Genomic DNA, 16,796 nt, shown 5'->3' with positions numbered 1-16,796 from the left:
GAGCCATGTGACCCCGTGTCCATCTCATGAGGCCCCCCAAGTGCTCCTTCTCTGAAGAGTTCACTCTTGACTAGCATATCAAATTCTCCTCTGATTCCTCCTTAAAATTATTCTGGAGGGCGTTTTGGATCCAGGTTGGTTCCCCACTGTTGGGGTTGGATACACAGGACATCTCAGTGCCACCTCCAGTTTTGCCCTGGTGTCACAGTGAAAAGCACACCTCACCCTTTCCAGGTGATGTTTTGGAAAGACTATTGGCCCTTTGAAAGTTAACCTTGTGCTTAACAAACTTCAAACTACTTTTTTATTAGAAATTAAACTAATAAAGAATAGCCGCTTAATGTAAATAAATAAATAAAATTAAAATGGAAAGCCTCTATATTAGAGTATCCATATGTCTTGGTTTGGCTGGAATAGTCAGAGTTTAAGCATGCTATCTCAGCATAATTACTGGAATACCGTTTTTGTTAGTTTTGCTGTACTAGAGTAGAACCCAGGGCCCTGTGCATGCTGGGCAAATAAATGCTCTACCACTGAGCTATACCAGCAACCCTTCAGTGTGATTGCTGATAAAGCCTCCTTTCACTCCTGAAGGGGTCTGATTTGAGCATAAACCATCAAGAGGTGAGCTAAAGGCAGAGTAACGGTCAGGCTGTGTCAGCAAAGCTTGCTCAATTTTGGCTTTTTGAACAAAGATGGGTATTAGTGCTGTTCCCGTGCATCTCAGGATTGCTTCAAACACAAGTTGGACATGGAAAAACTATGAATAGAGACCTATACCCAGGTAACAACAAAGGCAGTATCAGTAACAGCGGGTGGATTGTCAATGGCTCATATCCTCCCCTTTACCTTTGGCCAACTCTGAAGGTGGCCAACCAGTGGGCTTCAGATAGTCTGGGTACCTGTGGAGCAGGTGAACCTCCCCTTGAGTTTTATCATTTGAATTCTCCCTTCAAAGTCACCCATGGCAGGGTAGAAAAGAAATACCCAGAAGAGTGAATGCTTACCAAGTGTTGAGTAGGGGCCAAGCACTCTCCCAGTCATTGCACAAGCTCCAACATGGTGGGTCCTCACAGGACGCTGAACGGTGGTTATCATCACTCTACTTTCCAGGTGTGAAAATTGAGACATGAAGCTTTTGAAGAACTTTCCCAAAGATACATACCTGATAAGAGATGGATCGGGGATTTGAACCCACACAAGAACATCTTCTGACCCACAACAAGATAGCTCCCTGCCCTGTCTGCTAAGTGTGAATGGGGAATGGCCCAGGTGTGCCCTGCTCTGCTGCCTACTGCACCAGCCAGGCACAAGCTCATGGTTTTGTTTATGGTGTTGCAATAGCACCAAAGGGCTTCTTGTGTAGACTTCACAGACCTGGGCTCTGTGCCATCTTCTGCCACAGCTAGGAAATAAGACAGACTCCAGTTCTGACCCTGCTTCTCCACTGCTTCAGAAGGGACACCAGACACACATGGCACCCCCAGTCCTTTACAGTCTTAGCACCCCTGCCAAACGCCCTGTGCTGCAGATGTACCTCATTCCCTCCCCAGCCTCAGCAGTCAGTACCTGCCCTGCCAGCTTCTTTCTCTCAAGGCCACCCGAACTCTCACTGCCCCAGCCATCTTTTGTTCTTTGTCACCTTCTCTGAAATCTTCTGTGACCTCCACACTCTCAACCTTCCTCTGTGGTCCCATACACTTTTATATTTGTCAGGGAAGTGGTGACAGTTATAGGGCACCAGCAAAGCTGCACATAGTAGGGCATCATTTCATACTGAGGCACCTGTGCAATCCCCTTGGATGCTGTGTCCCTGGCTGTATTTGGCATGGGACAGATAACTCTGGATTATTACTTGTTGATTGACTGTGTGCATAAATGTATGCTCAGTCCTCTCACCCTAGGATTCTAGAAATGCTGGGTTCATATGCTCAATTAGGCTCATTTACATTAACTGCTTACCCTATGTGTCTAACAGCCATGTAACACAGTAATGCATATTTATTTCATTAAATGCTAGCTTATGTTGCTGGAGGTGTTTACACATATGGGCAGGGACAGAATCAGGAAGCATAAGGTGGGAAACTCAGAAGTAGAAATGGAAAGATTCCAAAGGAACACACATTAAATTGAACAACAGGAAAAACTTTCCCTGGAAAGGGAGAGAACTGAGTGTTAAATAGACAGGGAGGACAGCCCTCCCCCACAACACCTCCACATTAAGCCCAGCGGAGACAATCTGCAGAGGTCATTTCAGGCTGTCCCTCAGAGTCCAGAGTAAAAAGGAGGAGTCCCTACACTCCTCCTTCCACCCAAATCTGAGCTCCTCTTTGCTCAGATTTGCGTTACTTAAAATGACAAAGGTGCCACCTCCTTCTCTTTTCTGCAGGTACAGTTCTCTCCTGTAGGGACAATGACATGAATAGGACCAGACAAAAGGACAGTCACTTGAAAAGTGACTAAAAAGGGGTGCAGGGCTGCTAGGTCATATCTTCTCAGAGGGGCCCATTTAGGTAGCAGAAACTGAGAACACCATTTGGGGCCAATTATGGTCTGGAACAATGCTGGTCACACCTGTGTACCCCAGGCCCCCATGAGCCATGGGCAGTCTCCAGCCCTGCCTCTGAAGGGCCACTTCCACTTGGTCTAAAGCATTCTGACCCACTCCCCTCTACCACTGACTCAGCCACCAGCATGGGAAGTGGGATCCTCTGAACAGCCAAACAATCACTTCTAGACCCGCCAAAGGTGAGGTGGGGCTGGCTGGCATTCAGAGAGTATCCTGCCGCACAGAATGGGTTTAACACCAGCCAAGGAGGGCAAGCTCTCCTTTAAGAATTATTTTCCAAAGTAACAGCCATTTCACCAATTCTGCTGCACCCTTGCCAGATCTAGGGTACAGTTTGGGGACTACCCTCTGGATGTCCAGCATTAAGTGCTCCTGAGCTCACACTCCCTGGAGTTTGGGAGCAGGAGAAAACCTAGACTGTGGTCCATCCTTCCTGACCACCCTCTCCTCCCCAGACATGTTTCAGAGACCCTCTGCAGATGACCCAACTCGGGTGCATGGTGGAGGGTCTCGGGTCTCTGGGTCTGGCACCTGGCAGCCTATGCGCAAGTGGACCCCACTAACTGAGCACCCGGGGCCAGAGGTTAGGTTTCTTTTGAAGTATCTCTGCTTTTGCGTGTGCCTCCGCATTGCCTGTGCCCACCCTACCTCAATTCCACACAGCTCTAACTGAAAAGACCTAAGAATCCCCTGTTGTCAGGATGGGAGGACAGGGGGAAACTGAGACACACAACTCTCCCCCACCTGTCCCCACCCCCACCAGCTTATCTCCAGCTCCACCTCGGACAGACGTAATTCACCACAATACCTTTAGGATTCTCGGATTCCGCCTTTACAAAATGGGTTTAAAGATGCAACAGGTCTTCCTGGGAATTGAAGGGCGAGGGGGAGGAAATATAAAGTGCAGGGTAAATACCTCTGCGCGTTCAGGGTAATCCCTGGCCAATCCCAGTTACCCAAACGGAACCCAGCGACTGCAGGTCCCCGCGAGCAGAGCAGGCGAATAGACCGAAAGGTCTGGGAAAAGAATGATGTGAGATCAGTGTCAGTGGAGGTGGGGTGCCGGCAGGGCCCTGGAAGGACCGGTGGACTGGATTGGAGATCCCGGGGTCAGGGGCGGAGCCGGCAGTCGGGAGAGGGCGGCGGAGGTGGGAAAACGTGTCGGGACCCAAGGCCACTGCGGGCGGGGCCCCTGGTACCCAGGAGCGCGAGCGTGGAGGGGCTCGGGTCCAGGTGGAGCTAGCGGGCCGGGCTCCCGCGGCTGCGGGGCGCGCGGCGGGCGCGGGGATTGGCGGGCGCTCATCGCGGGCCCGCCGCCGCTACTTAGGCGGAGCAGGGTGAGCGCCACGCGTCTGCGCGCGAGACCCCTGGGCTAAGCTGCCCGCGGTTTCTGGTGCGGCGTTCAGCCTGCTCCGCCGAGCTCCGCCGCCCTGGGTGGGCACTCCTCAGCATGAACGCTCCCGCGACGCTTTCCCCCAGGAGCGAGGAAGGGCTCGAGACCACCTGGCCACCGGTGGCCAATGCCAGTCGCGTCCCCGAGGAGGGGGAAGAGGAGACGCGGTCCGACGGCACGGGGGCGGCAGGCATGGTCACCATCCAATGCATCTATGCGCTAGTGTGCCTGGTGGGACTGGTGGGCAATGCCCTGGTCATCTTTGTGATCCTTCGCTACGCCAAGATGAAGACAGCCACCAATATATACCTGCTCAACCTGGCCATCGCAGACGAGCTCTTCATGCTAAGCGTGCCCTTCGTGGCCTCGTCCGCTGCCCTGCGCCACTGGCCCTTTGGGTCTGTGCTGTGTCGCGCGGTGCTCAGCGTGGACGGCCTCAACATGTTCACCAGTGTCTTCTGCCTGACGGTGCTCAGCGTGGACCGCTACGTGGCCGTGGTACACCCCCTGCGTGCCGCCACCTACCGTCGGCCCAGCGTGGCCAAACTAATTAATTTAGGCGTGTGGTTGGCATCCTTGCTGGTCACCCTACCCATCGCAGTCTTTGCTGACACCAGACCAGCCCGAGGTGGCCAGGCAGTGGCCTGCAACCTACATTGGCCTCACCCGGCCTGGTCAGCGGTCTTCGTGGTCTACACGTTCCTCCTGGGCTTCTTGCTGCCGGTTCTGGCCATTGGCCTGTGCTACCTGCTCATAGTGGGCAAGATGCGTGCAGTGGCCCTGCGGGCTGGCTGGCAGCAGAGGAGGCGCTCAGAGAAGAAGATCACAAGACTTGTGCTGATGGTAGTGGCTGTCTTTGTACTCTGTTGGATGCCTTTCTACGTGGTGCAGCTGCTGAATCTTTTCGTCACCAGCCTTGATGCCACTATCAACCATGTGTCCCTCATTCTCAGCTATGCCAACAGCTGCGCTAACCCCATTCTCTACGGCTTCCTCTCCGACAACTTCCGCCGCTCCTTTCAACGGGTTCTCTGCCTGCGCTGCTGCCTCCTGGATGCTGCTGGAGGTGCCGAAGAAGAGCCCCTGGACTATTATGCCACTGCTGTCAAAAGCAGGGGTGGGGCAGGATGCATATGCCCCCCTCTCCCCTGCCCGCAGGAACCCATGCACGCAGAACCCAGCCACAAACCCATGCCTCTCACCAGGACCACCACTTTCTGAAGATCCTTTTTGCCAGCCCCCTGGCAAGGTCACCTCCTACAGAGTCTGCACTACCCCCATGGCCCAGCAACTTCATCTCCTGGAGACTCACCTAAGAATAACCACCTGTCCCCAACAAAGCCGTCTTCTTTCAGCAGACTTCATGCAGTCCCCAAGAACAAGAGGACTCCTCTGCTGTCCCCCTCTCCCAGGACTTTGACTTTCAGGATGCCTCTGTGGGGGTAGGACAACTCTGGGAACTGGGCTAGGGTATCGGTCATTCTTGTCCCTCTCTGGCTGTTTTTCTAAGGGTGGGAAGCAGGAGGTGGCCAGAGAGAGAGAAATGGCCACTTGGGTGTGACTTGTTACAGTGACTGCTTGGGTGAGGGTAGTGGAGGACGGCAGCGCCCTTGTTCTCTGCAGGTTCCCTTTGCCTTGTGGTGGGAGTACATCATGCATGGAGAGAGAAGGGAGGAAAGAAGATGTCTCCAAGCACGCTCCCTTTGTGTTTGTTCCTGGGCTCTTGTCACTAAGTGAGATTTTTGTGCAACAGCCTAGGTCACTTGCCTTATCAACCCCCAAGCCTGACCCCTGCTTGCAATCACAAATGTCTCCTGGATTGTCCAAAGCTGGTAGCAGCTTCCTGTGAGTAGAAAAGGGTCTGCTGTGAAGCATAAAGCCCTAGGTCAGGAATAAAAAAGAGGAGAAGATAAAATCTAGTCTAGCTCCTGTGTTGTAATTTTTTTGCCCCTGTCCTTAGGGGTGGGAGATCCCAATTCAGCCCCAATTTATACCAAGGTGAAGAGTGGAAGGGAAAAGGAAAAGACCTCAGAGCCAGAGTGGAGGGAGATCAGCCTCAAGCTTTGGCTGGAGAAGGCAGCTCTGTCACCCATTATTTAAAATATCAAGAGCCAGATATCATCAAGCAGCTGTAGCTACCAAATGCAGGCTGAACACAGCAAAAGGCCATCACTTTTTGCCTGCTAGGTTACCCACAGCATGAATTATCTTTCCCCTAAGGAAAAGGCAGCTCATGAGAGCTTTACTGCTGCTAAAGCAAAAGAGATGCTAAGGAAATGTGTGCAACACTTATGTTGGTCTCTGAGTGAAAAAGCGATTGATGACACAGGTATGGAGTGCTGTTTAGGGAAGGGGGTCACCTGGTTTAGCATAGCAAAAGATACTTCTGTGTTTGACTGATTGAGTCCTGATGGTACCAGAAAGATAGGACAGAAGGGAGAGGGAGGACAAAGGGTGAGACCCTCTGTCCTCAACTTTATGGCATCATAGCTTCCTGGAAGAGGGGTCTTCAAGAGAAAACACCGTGGACCTGCCAGCCTTGCAGACATGGCTCTGTGTTCTCTAGGGTGTGTATAGGAGGGCTACTGGGAAGCTAGTGAAGATCTGGGCAGGGCCAGGGGGCAGGGAGAGGCCTAAGAAGATATCCTGCTGCCACGTGGGTCTTCTCTCTGAGTGCCTGGGGGAAGCAGGTGTCCTCCTCTGAAGTGTTTGCACCAGAGCCAGAATTTTATGTGCTATGAACTGCTATATGGTGTGAGTCAGATATCTTATGCAGCAAACAGACAGGAAGGCGGAGTTCTGGTCCCAGGCACTAGTGCCATGTATCCCAGATAGGGGACTCAGTCCCAATCCTCAGAGTTCTTGCTTGGACAATCAGCAGGTTGTTCAAGGACCAACCAGCACAACACATGGTGTCTCTAGGAGGAGGGGTCTAACTTTATACTTCTTTCCATAGGGCTGTAGCTTCCAACTTCTCCTTTATAAAATGAATACCTTTGACTATATAACTGTTGGATGTTTACCCTGTCCAAATGGTCAGCCAGCAGGATGATCTGAGAGTGGCAATCAAATGTTAATTCAACACATCTCAAAGGGCAGACTGGGTGAGGAGAATGTGTGGTTATTATGGTCTGCATATTCAGAAGATCTTCATCTATCTCTGACAGAACTCTGTAGCCAAGCCTCAACTGTATACTGTAGACATGACTGAGGACTGGAAGGTCCTAAGGTACTAAACTTCTTCGAAGTCTTTAAATCTGAGCTGTTTTTTTGTCTCCAGTGCCTGGCAGGAGGGACACCTGATAAATGTGGCTGAACTTCATTTCAAGATGAAGTTTATCACCTAGGGCAATGGCAGCAAGATGAGGGGTTCCTGGTCTTAGCAATGGTCCCAGTGTACAAGGTATGCTGGGCCTTTGCTTCAGTGGTATTCGGGTCCAGGATTCTTGTCTTCAGCCTCCTGGTGATTCACACAGACACTGACCAAGTCTTGTCAGCCCTCCTGCTCATCTGCCCAGGTTAGCACAAAATAAAGCATGTTCTATTTTTTAAATGCAGTTTTTTTAAACATAGCTAATTATGGTTGAAAGAAAGGTAGCTTTGGACAAAAGGCCTCAACTTTAGCCCAGCACATGAGCTTTCCAAGCCTCAGTTCTCCCCTTGAAATATATGCAAAGGAAGGTTTTGAGTTTTGAGTTCTTACCAGCTATAAACTGCTTTCTCAAGCTCTGGAGAGACGTGCTAACCACCACGGGGCGGGTAAGAAGGAGCATAGCATTCTTCTATGCTGAGCATGCTTTCTGTCACTTGTGAACCGTGAGCATTCACACAGCCCTGACACTGGAGTAATAAATCAAAAAGGGGTGGAGGGATTCCTGTTGACTGTTCTCTTGGTTAGTTGCAGAACCTCAGGGCTGAACAAGTCAGCAGCAGCCAAGCATGCTGAGCATTTGTCCAGGGATATGTTTAGAACCAGTCAACAGTCCTGTTGGCTTTAATTAGTGGTGTCAACCCCAAGGTTTTTGTAACAGCTGGTTGCATAAGACCTTCCCTTTGTGGTTTGTATGCAGCAAAATTGCAGACAATTGAAGTCACTAATTCACAAAGCCAGGGTCTCCAATTCACCTGCCTGCGATGTCTCACTGGAGGCATGCTGACAAAAGTCTTGCTCTGCTTGCTAGGACTAGAAGACGCAGCTTCATGAATGGAAAAAAATTTTTAGCCCAGGTAGAAATAGCCTTTGGTCACCACTTTACCCATCAGAAAACTTGCTTTGCCTTTTAAATTTCCTTTAATTCACTCTACCATGACAAGTCAAGTATGCGACTTTCCTAGGCAGTGAGGAAATGGCATTTGAACATGACAGGTGGGCACTCACCAGAGTCCTGTCCAGTTAGCCAGCACTCTATCTTTGAGCAAAGGTGAATATTGCTTCCACTGACATCTTGAAATTCCTGGCTTCACTTCCAGTGAAAACATCACACCTGGTATTGCTTGGGTCTTAAAGGCTGATGTAAAATAAACCAAATGTGACATGTTTTGGCTGTGCTTCTTCAGAAACCAGACATGAATCTCAGCAAATTTGAGCATTGAAACTCTTGTTTGATTGGTTTTAGGCTGTGAATCACTCCATCTTTCACTCTTATCCTAAGAGGATGACAGCATAACTTCGAATTCCTTAAACACAAATGTCAGAATCCTAAGGCCATACTTGCTGAGACAACCCTACTAAGTTACTTAGCACCACACCCCAACACTGCTCTGTGGATCTGTGGGTGGGCAAGCATGAACATGGACAGTGTGTGCTGACAGCCTCTCTCACATGATCCCAGACAACCTGGATCCCAGACAACCTGGTGAGTCTACGCAGATGGGGTGGGGCTCCCACCCTTATGGAGCTTGGAGGGTAGTGGCTAAGTCAGTCATTAGTCAAGTAACCACACAAATGAAGGTAGAATTCCATTTTAAACTGAAATAAGAACTATGCAGGAATGGAATTTGGTTTTCACAAGATGCTATAATCAAGAACCTGCCCTGTTCTCCCATCAGGTGTCCCTGGGGACACAGAGGAGAAGGAGGAGGAGGAAGGACAAGAGGTAGTACAAAGATTTCTGTGTTATTATTTAAATTAGTCTTTCTTTAACCATTCAGTGCATGTTGTGATTTCTTTTTTATCTCTTTTTATTGCAGTATAATTTGCATATGGTAAAATTCACTCTTTGTAGGTGTGCAATTCTATGAATTTTGACATGCAGGTACAGTTCTGAAGCTGCCACCTCAATCAAGGTAGGGACTGTTTCTGTCACCATCACCCTCAAAGTGACTGTGATTTATAGCCTGAAGAGGTGGACTAGATAGACAGCATTGGGAAGACAGGTGAGGTGCAGAATTGGGGTGATGCTTTCCCCAAATTCTGGGAGGCCACCCCAGTATGCCACTCCCTGAACTCCTTCCCCCCAGCCTGGGAGACCTCAAGCCACCAGGCGAGGATGCTGCTGACTTTTTCACCTCCTGCATCCTGGACTCCAGATCTACCTGAACAAACTGGGTGTTTGAGGGTGTCCCTGGGAAAATTGCTAATTTCCTAATAACCATGTAATCTTTGAGCACTTAAGAGAGGGCATGGCTTTCCCTCCCAGCCAGGAGCTCAAGCTGCTTTTCCAGCCAAACAGAGTAAGGAGTATTTCTTAGTCCCTGCCCCAACAGATAGCTGTCATTTCCACTTGTTGCCCTCTAGAGATAGATTATGGCTGGTTTTGAGTCACAGTCTCTGTTTCAGCTGCTTCTTTATAAGGCTATATCCTATGCTCTGGAAAGAAAGGGGTACTCCCAAACAAACTGACAGAGAAGTGAAACTTACCCCATCCCCTTCAGACTTCTCTTTCTCATGTTATTATTGTTGGATTTGTGTAGGACTGCCTTTTAGGAGGAAGGGGGAAAGATGGGAGTGAAATCCCTGTGAAGAATATCACACACACACACACACACACAGTGTTTGAAGTTTATATCATCATTTCCAAAAATATGTATTAAGTGGGAGACGCCAAACAAATGTATTACAAGGGTGATGGTGTCCAGGGATTCAGATGTATAATGCCTTTTCTGAAAGTGGAGTCTCTGTTCTTAATAGAATCAAACCCAAGTAGGGCAGGAGGCAAATAGAAGGAGGAAGAGGGAGGTTGTTGAAGAGACTCTGTCTCTTTTCCTTACTGCATGGGTTGAACCAAGGTTTGCTTGATTCCATCAGCCAGGTGAACTAGCAGTTGGGGACAGCCTCAGAGAGGATATGAGGAGACAACAGGAGACACATGTGGCCACCACGGAAGATGCAGGTGGGTGGTAGGTTTCTGCTGCCGAGTAGTTTCCATCCCATTCTATTTTAACAGAAGGTTTCTTTTAGGCAGAGGTTCAAGGAATCCTCTGGCCTGTGACCTGAGTGGCATGATCGTTATAGACCCCAGCTTTGAATCGTGGTGCTTTTCCTTGGATCCCTGAAGACCTCTGCTGACTTTCAAGTGGACAGGACTTTGAGGGAACCCACACCTAGGGTTCTTTTGACTTCCACAATCACACTTTCAAAACAGGCTGAAAAGGATTTTGGTGCTGTTAGAATCTGATGTTAAAACAATATTTAGCTTTTCTTGTGAGAGGAAATCGACTGTTTACCTACATCTGAAACTGCTGACCAGAATAAAAAGGAGGAAGGACACACTTGAAACAAAAAGATACTGCTGAACCTGGGCATTCATTCTGGAAACGGAAGAAAGCAGAACTGGGTGTGACCTGTATTATTTTATGAAGAAATGCTTCCAAAGATCAGGGGAGGAGTTTGTTGGGTACCCCCTCCATCAAGTCATGACCATGATAAAAATGTGTTTTTGTTTTTGTAACCTTGATTTTCCTTAATGATGTAATAATGTATACTGATTTAACACAAGAACAACAGGATCTCCAAAAGCTAGAAAGTGAGGTTCTTCTGCCACCTGGCCCAGTCCACACCAAAGTGTCACCTGGGACCTGCCTTACAGCTCCATATGGGAGACCTGAATTCTTCCAGCGTTAGCATTAGCTTCTCCTTCAGGCTCTGACCAGCTGAAATGGCCCCCCGAGAGCCTGTTGTCTCTTCTTCATGCCTCTTTGGGTTAACAGTGTACTCCTATACTTTGATCAGTCCTAAGAACAGAAGCACTAGACCGGTGCCTTTGAAGCTGGATTTTATAGCTACTGATAGGTGGCTTCTCATCTTGCACAAACACCTCCATGCTTAAGCTGAGACCGACACCCCCAGTCCCACCATTACAGTCCTTCTAGGTTTGATAACACCCCTCCAAGAGATACATCTTGCTTGAAAATTTGCTTTGCACTCTCTGCATAACCTTGATTTTGCCCCCAGGACTCTGAACATTCCAATGTACCTTTTTCTTTATTCACTTATGCATCCACTAATTCATTGGAGCATAGGCCAACATTATTAGGCACCTATCATGTGCCAGAAACTGTGTTCGCTCACCTTGTATATTCCCCATGGAAAACTAGCAAGGTGACATTGATATCACTCTGCTTTACAGCCATATAGAGAGTTTATGCCATACCCGGGATCATGTGACCCCAGGCTGTTAGCAAATACAAGTGTCTATGACATCCCCACTCCATGTTAGCTGTGCTGGGCGCTTACCAGGAAAACTGCAGGTTTCTGTTCTTAAAGACATGTAAATAAGTCTAGAAGTACCTGCATCTTTCCAAGTGATTTCTATTGCTGGCATGCTCCTGTTAAAACTCCTTGAGGGCTCATGACACTTGTGTGGCACCAAGGACATTTTTCCTTCTCCCCTGGACTTCCAGCACCATCTCTCTGCACCTGCTTTGCCTCACCCACTAAGCTCTTCTTTCACGTAGCCTTAACTGAACTCTCAGTAGGAACATTGCTCAACTTGCTATCATGCAGGTACTGGGCATAGTTGCTGCATCCCCCCTACACCCACACAACTAGCACACACACATCCTAAAGCTTTCAAATTCATCTGAAATCAGCACCTGTGTCTTCCCCAAAACCACTGCTCTGATTAACACTGAGAAATTCAGCCATATCTAAATGTATAAAATACTTGAATATTTATCTGAACTCCATTTTTTCTCATGTCTGCTTTATGAAAACTTTTATTCTAACCCTACATGTAAAATTTAACCAGCTCTACTTTTCCAGGCAAAGGATTCAAGCAATCTATGCCATGAAGACAGTATTTCTAATCTCCAATAGAGATGAGATTGACTTAACACTGGAAGAGACCTTGGTATTTAGAAATGATCAGTTAAATTTGAGCCACCGACTCTTCATGGCTACTTTGAATTTGGCTATCTCAGAAAGGAGATAGTGCCAAACCTTGGTCACAGGTTGGGACTCTAGAGATCCCCCAGGAAGGATATGTTTATGTAATGCATCCCAATGGATAATCCTAGAATGTATTTGGAAACAGTCACAAGTCACAATGTATGAAGTTGTTATGGTTACAGAAAGAAAAAATTAGTATTAGTATGCACAGATACCATGAACTCCATCTACACTGAAAATAATCTCCTCTCAGGAAAGATATTTGAAAGTTAGAGATGGTACCATGAAGAGCTGGCGTGAGTAGTAGGGTGCAGACCAGCTTTTAATGCTGGCATTTGGATTGTTTATATGTCACATTTAATGACATAAAATTAGGAGGCTGGGGAGGGAAAAGTGAATAGACATACAACTCAAGAGAACATTGTAACTTGTTTATTTTGTACAAGTGACATCATAAGCAAGGGTTTTGCCTGTGTTCTAGTTTAACTCCAATAAATAAATAACTATGTACAAAAATATGCTGAGTTTACAAAACAGTAGAGAAAAACCTTTGCCTTACAAAAGATACACTTATATGATACATTTTTTTCCATACACTGAAGCATGACTTCATTCCTAGCTTAGTTGAACCAAAGACCTTCTTGACCCTGTATGGCAATATATAGAGGTGTGTACCTAATCTTTTAAAACAAACAAACAAACAAACAGAAAACAACAGAAAGTAAAGCTGTGCAATAAAAATTCCTCAGTTTCTTGAGAAAAAAAAAAGGTGTAAGTTGGCCCATTACTGATTACTGACCCATATTTAATGTTCTCCAGAAAGTTGGAAATTGACTAGAACAGTTGTCCTCAAATGACTGATGGGGAAAAGCCTCTGCAGATTTGAAGCTTCTCATGAACTAGGTGAGGAGGCACTTAGGATCTTTCATCTCTAACTAGCTCCCATGGGAGGCCCTATTTATTGTCCAGTGACCACCTTCAAATGGCCAGAGCTACAAGTTCCCTCTGAAGTGAAACACATTCTCCAAGGGCCTCATTAATGTAAGGTCTTAATTTGGCATCCTCCAGGTTCCATTCCCAACCTCCCAAATCTACTCTCCCTCCAAATCAGTACAGCTGCTTTCATTTAGGACTACAAGGGACAGAACAGCTGACGGATTGGCATGAAACTCAAAACTTTCTTAAGCTGTCTCTTGGTAGGCATTTCTCTCTCTCAGTCTAAAGCAAGCCCCTGAACATTTTCAACACTGCCCAAAATTAGCGATAATAATGAAGGAAAAAGAAAATAAAGGAAACTATAAAAAGCTGGACAATAATTATTTTTTCAGTTCAAATAAAAGCAACAACAATAATAAAACCCAAGCTCACTGTTTTAAAAAATGAAAATTTTAAAAAAGCTCCTTGGATTTAACTTTATGATAGTCTAGCAATATTAATTCATTGATCACCCGTCACATTTTTACTGCTCTTAAAATTATTTTGCTCGGGAAACCTGACATTTCAGAACAAGTTAGCAAGGCTGCTGATAAAGAAAATACTCAAGTTTTTTTGTTTTAGTGTTTTTGTTTTTGTTTCACATAGAAGTTCTGCCTGTATAGACAGCTAGGAGCAAAGAAGTGGGGTCACATATGGGTATGGGGAAGGAGATGTAAAATGCAAAGTGGATATTGGAGACATACATGTAGGGGAAAACTAAAGGAAAGAAAAAATCCTAAATACTTAAAAAAATAAATATCTTCATCATAACTAGCCCACAGTGTCAAGGTCTGGTTCCCAAAGCTACAGACCAATAGGGCTCACCCTTTCTGTGCCCCTGGGACACTTTGCAGTCTGTGTCTTCATTGTAAATCTGCCACTGTTGCCCAGTTGTCCAGTGGCATCATAGAAGAATATGGAGCTCTCTTTTCCATCCTCCCCTCTCCAGCTACACATGGGAGTACTGGGAAGGGTCTTCTCCAGGTGCCATGCCAGCTAGGATGTTTTTGAGTAGCCAGAGAATAAAGCGAGGCCAGGGAGAGGGGAAAGTCACAAGAAGGAGGAAAAGCCACGCTAACGCCCTGGGCCCCGGAGGGAGACCCTCAGAGTTTCTGCAGCGTCCTCTCAGTCCTCACATGCTGCAGCACTACCTCCTTGGCAGGTGACCCACACTTGTACTCCAGATCGGCACGCGCAGTGCCTTGTTTCTTGCGAAGGTGGCAGAGGAGCGCCAAAAGTGCCACCACCAAGGACAGGCTAGCTATGGAGGTGCCAATGAGCACGCCCGAATGAACGGGCCCCGCGAGCGGGGGACTCAAAGTGGAGCTGGGTGTTGGGCTGTCTGGGGGCTCCCCAGAGCCTCCGCTGTCCTCAGTGTTACTCACTGGGATTGGGTCACAATCGGTGCCAACTTGGCCGGGAAAGGCGGAGTCCGGCCCACAGATGCATTCATAGGAGCCAGGGAGGTTGCGGCACTCATCAGGGCAATAGTCATTGCTGCACTCATCGATATCCGTGCACACGGAACCCTCGTCCAGGATGTAGCCTTCTGGGCACTGGCAGGTTTCTGGGTTGTTGGGGTCGCAGTCGGCGGGGCATGTGGTCTCATTGCAGAACATCTGGCACCTGTGTGGCTCCTGTGGGTTGGGCGCGAAGCCTTCTGCGCAGATGCAGAGGTAGTCAGTTTGGCTCAATGGCTGGCACTGGTACTCGCAGTTAGCCCCGAAGCACGGGTCCACAAGCTCCACGCACTCTCCATCCACCAGTTCATAGCCGGCATAGCAAAGGCATTCGAAGCCACCCTTCGTGTTGACACAGCGCTGCGGGCACGGATTGGGTACCAGCATGCAGTCGTCCACGTCCTCGCATCGGTGCTGGTCTGCTGCCAGTTGGTAACCCGTCTCACACATACACGAGTAGGAGCCTGGCACATCGAAGTTGGGAAAGCAGAAGTGCTCACAGAGGTCGTTGCACGATTGCACGGCTGGTGCTGCACAGGAGCGCTGGTCGGCCTGCAGGGCGGTGTCGCCTGGGCAGAGGCAGCTAGGAGCCCCAGCGCTGGCGTTGCAAGCGTACTGGCAGCCGCCATTCTCCACGCTGCAGTCCCAAGCACCAGGCGCCTCCCGATCCCAGCGCGCCTCAGCAGCACCAGGAGGCACCGTGCACACCAACTCTAAGCCGAGGGGTGCCACTGCAGCGGAGCTGCCCACTGGCAGCGCCTGAAAGTCTGTGTCGCGGGCCCCGAACGGGGTACTATAGGTGCTGGAGATATGGGCAGAGCGGGGATCCACCGCCAGGGGCCTGCAGGAGGCTGCGAAGTTAAACTCGCAGAGGAAGCCATCAGCCTCTGCGTCGCACTGCTGCTCCTCCCAAGTAGGCTCACCAGGGGCAGCGTTGGTTGCCACCGAGACGGTGACACACAGAGGGCCGCAGTGTGGTGCCCTGTCGCCGTCGAGCCTCGCCCACCTGCTATAGCTGGTGTTGTGGTCTCCTGTAACCCACTGGAAGCCACGCAGGGGTTCGAGATTCCCCGGGCTGACGCAACCCTGTGCAAGCTGCAGACCGATCCAGAGGCGCGGGCCGACGCCGCTGTCATCGCTCAGCAGCAGGGAGATGACATCGGCAGCCACCGAAGAGCGCACAGTCATCAGGTGTCCTTGAAGGCTTTCGCAGGCCTGGCTGGCAGCGAAGAAAGTCGAGGGCCCCCGGAAAAGCGCGAAACACTCGTGCTCGACGCACTGGCTGCCACTGGACTGCAGCTCTGCTGGTACTGAGAACCCCAGACTGGCCGGAGCCAGCACTCCGAAAAGGAGAACCCAGAGCATACTGTCTAGGGGTGCTGTGTGCAAGCGAAGACGCTGCAACCTGGTGGAAACCCGGCAGGGGCAAAGGGACGCGGGGCACCGCTGGCGACAACCGAAAGCGTGGATCCCAGTCCAGACACTTCTGGCCGCGGCGCGATGTCCAGGCAAGGCAGCCTCTGACATGTCGGGTCCGCTGGGGCCTGAGTTTATAAATGCACGGCCCTCCCTCTCTGGACGTTCGGGAAAAGGAAGGAAGTGCCTGGTGGGAAGGGCTGATGCTGCATTCTCGGATTACTGGGTTCTCCGGTCGCCTAGCGCCCGCCCTCTTGCCTGGGATCACCTCGCTGGGATGAGTAAACCCAACCAGCGTGCAGGGAGGTCCTCGGGCGGGGCCCACCCGCGCCACGGAAGAAGAGCATCCCCTTTAGCAAGGCGATAGTTCCCGCCCCCACCACTTGGGGCCCAGCACGTGCAGCTCCTCCTTAATGCCTTAACCCTCTTTCCTTTTCCCTTCCCCCAAAAACATCACCATCGATTTCAAGGAAAGCTTGTATTACCGGATTCTAGGAACAAGAAACCCAGAAGTGGGCTTTAAATGGGGAGAGGTGGATTTCTGTGCCTAACACCTGCAGAATCTAGGAGGGGTTGCTGGGCAAGAAAGAGGACATTAGCAGCGGGTTGTTTAGGGTGTGGCATTCCATTAAAACCATCGATAGGAGAGCGATG

The 16,796-nt window shown here is 49.3% G+C and overlaps 2 protein-coding genes across 2 annotated transcripts; one reads left to right on the top strand and one right to left on the bottom strand.

Annotated features, from left to right (window-relative positions):
* The first annotated feature begins 3,354 nt into the window (after window positions 1-3,354).
* On the top strand, window positions 3,355-7,412 carry Sstr4 (somatostatin receptor 4). The gene has a single exon (XM_020178471.2). The coding sequence runs from the start codon at window positions 4,020-4,022 to the stop codon at window positions 5,181-5,183; it is 1,164 nt and encodes a 387-aa protein (XP_020034060.1). The 5' UTR covers window positions 3,355-4,019; the 3' UTR covers window positions 5,184-7,412.
* A 5,296-nt stretch (window positions 7,413-12,708) lies between these two features.
* Window positions 12,709-16,493, bottom strand: Thbd (thrombomodulin). The gene has a single exon (XM_020178473.2). The coding sequence runs from the start codon at window positions 16,251-16,253 to the stop codon at window positions 14,370-14,372; it is 1,884 nt and encodes a 627-aa protein (XP_020034062.2). The 5' UTR covers window positions 16,254-16,493; the 3' UTR covers window positions 12,709-14,369.
* Window positions 16,494-16,796: the final 303 nt, after the last annotated feature.

The sequence above is a fragment of the Castor canadensis genome, chromosome 5 (assembly GCF_047511655.1).
Source record: "Castor canadensis chromosome 5, mCasCan1.hap1v2, whole genome shotgun sequence".
In the NCBI taxonomy this organism is placed as follows: Eukaryota; Metazoa; Chordata; class Mammalia; order Rodentia; family Castoridae; genus Castor; species Castor canadensis.
The sequence above is the reverse complement of the archived record's forward strand: the minus strand, read 5'-3'. Positions and strand labels throughout refer to the sequence as shown.